The following is a 3,047-nucleotide window of genomic DNA, read 5'->3' as shown; positions in this document are numbered from 1 at the left end:
TAACCGCGCTTTATGAAAATAGTTTTATCTAGTGCTATGTTAGGTATTTTTTTGATTACCGTAATTTTTTTGAACCGCATAATAAATTTTTTATGCAATAGTAAACGATATTAAGAAGGTGGTTCCTCGGTTTTTAGATTAGTTTTTCAAATGATTAGTATCAATCTTTTGGATTTTTTTTCCTCAATTTTAGTTGTACAGTTCCCTCAATGATCTTCACCAACAGACTAATCAAACTCTTGAAATTTTATTGTTAGTGATGTCAGGTGACAGAGAAGCTAGTAATCTATGCGAGGGAAGTCAGAGTGGAGCTTCCCTTTTCGTAGTTAAGCCCATTACTACAGAAGACTTGAAATCAATATGGGATTTTGTGAACCAATGGAAAAAGAATCTAGCTAAAGGGAAAAACTTAATATCTGATGATAGTTCTGCTAAGGACAATGAAGATGACACTGGTAATAAGTTATATGAAAAGAAATCGAAGCGAAAGCTTCAGATAACTGATAATGAAGATCATAATCATGGCAAAAACAGAGTTCTGAAAGACAAAGCTCTTCTAACAAAAAAGAACAAGCTTAATTGGACACCTTTTCTCCATGACAAGTTTGTAAGAGCTGTGCAGCATCTAGGGCCTCAAGGTAAGATGTTACATTTTAACAAGTCTTTCACTACAGTTTAATGATGTTGATTATATCTCACATACTTGAATTGTCCGCGATGAATTTTTGTTGTAGGATCTATTCCGAGGAACATTGTTACCGTAATGAATGTGCCTGGACTGAGGAGGGAACAAGTAGCCAGTCACTTGCAAGTTAGTTCCTCCCCCTCTTTTCTCCTTTTCTTCTGTGTGACGAGAATTTCTAATTCTGCTGTTCTAATGTCTTCTTTATTCTAATATTCGCAGAAGTACCGAATCGACCAAGAGAAACAGTCTGAAGCAGAACAAAATCCAGACTTGTTTAAAACACTCCAAAATGGGAAAACAGTCTAAACCTTGGCTCCGATTCACATGAATCAAAATGGCTTTTCTAAACAAATGCAGCCATCAACTGCTATACTGGCAGGGGACAAGAAGTTTGCAATACATTTATTTCACAGAGAAATTTGACATCTTCTACATTCGATAATGTTCTCCCTGAGCAGCAATATGAACCTGCTGATCAAAGTAACCTTTTCCTTGATGGAAGTACCTGCCAATCACCTGGTAAGGTTTAGTAAGTTAACATAAATTTACGTTCTACTCTCTCTGATATACAACATAGTTTTTACAACTATTCAAACAAGTGTTTTAACATGTAGGTCATAATCAAGACTGCTATGTCGAAACAAAGACATGGCATATGCTGAAAAGGTGCCCACAAACCTTATTGAGGTATATACTTAATGTATGGTAACACTACAAAAAAAACGGGGAAATACAACGGCAAAAAATCGGTTGTATTTAGTTAAATTCGACCGTTTCCGGTTGTATTTAGCTAAATACAACCGGTTTCTCGACCGGTCGAAAATGCTCGAGTAATATTTAGCAGACCGGTTGTATTTACACTAAATACGACCGGCTAAATACGACCGGATAAATACGACCGGCTAAATACAACCGCTTAAATACAACCGCATTCAGTAAAATTTGAATTTTCACTTGAAATTTAAAAATTCCGCCCAAAATTTTGAATTTTTTTAAAAAATTTAAAGTGCCCGCCAAAAACTTAAATTCAACCATATATAGTCAAAGATAAGATTCTAAAATCAACCGCATTCGGTTGAATTAACTAACATAAATTTTAAAAAAAAAATCTAAATATAGATTTTTAAAGTAAAAAATAAATTAAAACTTATTTTCCTTCATCTGCCTTTCCGGCCAACGCCCGGAATTTCTCCCGGCCACCCCTCCATTCGGCCCCCACCCCTCTCTCTCTCTCTCTCCCTCTTCTCCTTTATCTCATCCCTCCACAGCCTTCCACTAAATGTCTCCATTTCCCTCACAAATTGTACGGGGAGTTTGAGTTTTTAAATGATGCCTTTAAGCTATTTGATGAAATACCTGAACCAACTAACCTGTTTTTAAACTAAGCTGTTGTTTCTTGAATTTTTTTGATTTCTCATTAAACAGAGCAAATCCCATTTAAAGAGAAATAAGAGCAAAATCCATGGAGAACTAGGCGGGTACACACAATCATCTGCGGCCTCACCACCGGTACAACCTTGCCTGGGTACAACCACAACAATTACAGAATCCCCCATAGTATAAAAACATCCCTGGTTTGAAATGATCTATGATTTGTTTCTACATTAGCTCTCCCATTTAGTATTACCAGACGAAAATTTGCTGTCCTTCTGGCTCGCTCCACCATCTCCTCTGTAATACCGGTCTTCCTCCAGGGGCTTAGATCTTCATTTATCCAACGGAAGTACTCAGGACACTCAGCTGGCGAAGTCACTCATGAATTTTCGCCGGAAAAAAAAACTGAGGAACAGAGAGGGTGTGCGGTGAGAGGGTGAAAGGGGGACGGGGTTGTGCGTGCCCAACAGGGAGGGAGGTGGGGGTTTAGGTTAAAAACTATTTCTTTTATAATTTTTTTGTTTTGATTTATAATAATGTTTTATAATCCACCGTTGGATCTTGTTTAGGAGGTTGAATTTGGAACGTTAGATCTAAATCACGCGGATCGCTGACGTGGCACTAAATTTAACTGTCATCGGTTGTATTTAGAAGTGTCAATTTAATTAATTTACAGATGGGGGGATTTATGGTTAAAAATATTGATGATTCGATATTTTTAAAAATATTAATGAATGATACAACCGTACGGATGTCAAGATCTGTATATTTTAGTGATATGACAAAAATTTTAGAAAAAAATAAATATATTTGGTTGTTTTTTTAACAGTCAACTAATAATTTGACATGTACTTATACTAGTGTTTAATCCCATATTGATGATTCGATATTTTTAAAAATATTAATGAATGATCCAACCGTACGGATGTCAAGATCTGTATATTTTAGTGATATAATAAAAAATTTAGAAAAAAAAAATATATTTGGT

General features: G+C 35.7%; 1 protein-coding gene across 1 annotated transcript; it reads left to right on the top strand.

Moving 5' to 3' along the window:
• Nucleotides 1-259: 259 nt before the first annotated feature.
• Nucleotides 260-2,487, top strand: LOC141702566 (uncharacterized; the record flags this gene model as incomplete). The annotated part of the gene is made up of 6 exons (XM_074506228.1): nucleotides 260-638; nucleotides 735-811; nucleotides 905-957; nucleotides 1,065-1,209; nucleotides 2,111-2,210; nucleotides 2,294-2,487. Coding segments are annotated over exons 1-6 (948 nt in total), but the record flags the coding sequence as incomplete, so codon positions are not given.
• Nucleotides 2,488-3,047: the final 560 nt, after the last annotated feature.

The sequence above is a fragment of the Apium graveolens genome, unplaced genomic scaffold (genome assembly GCF_009905375.1).
Source record: "Apium graveolens cultivar Ventura unplaced genomic scaffold, ASM990537v1 ctg5282, whole genome shotgun sequence".
NCBI classification, from domain to species: Eukaryota; Viridiplantae; Streptophyta; class Magnoliopsida; order Apiales; family Apiaceae; genus Apium; species Apium graveolens.
This window is presented reverse-complemented; position numbering and strand designations above follow the sequence as displayed.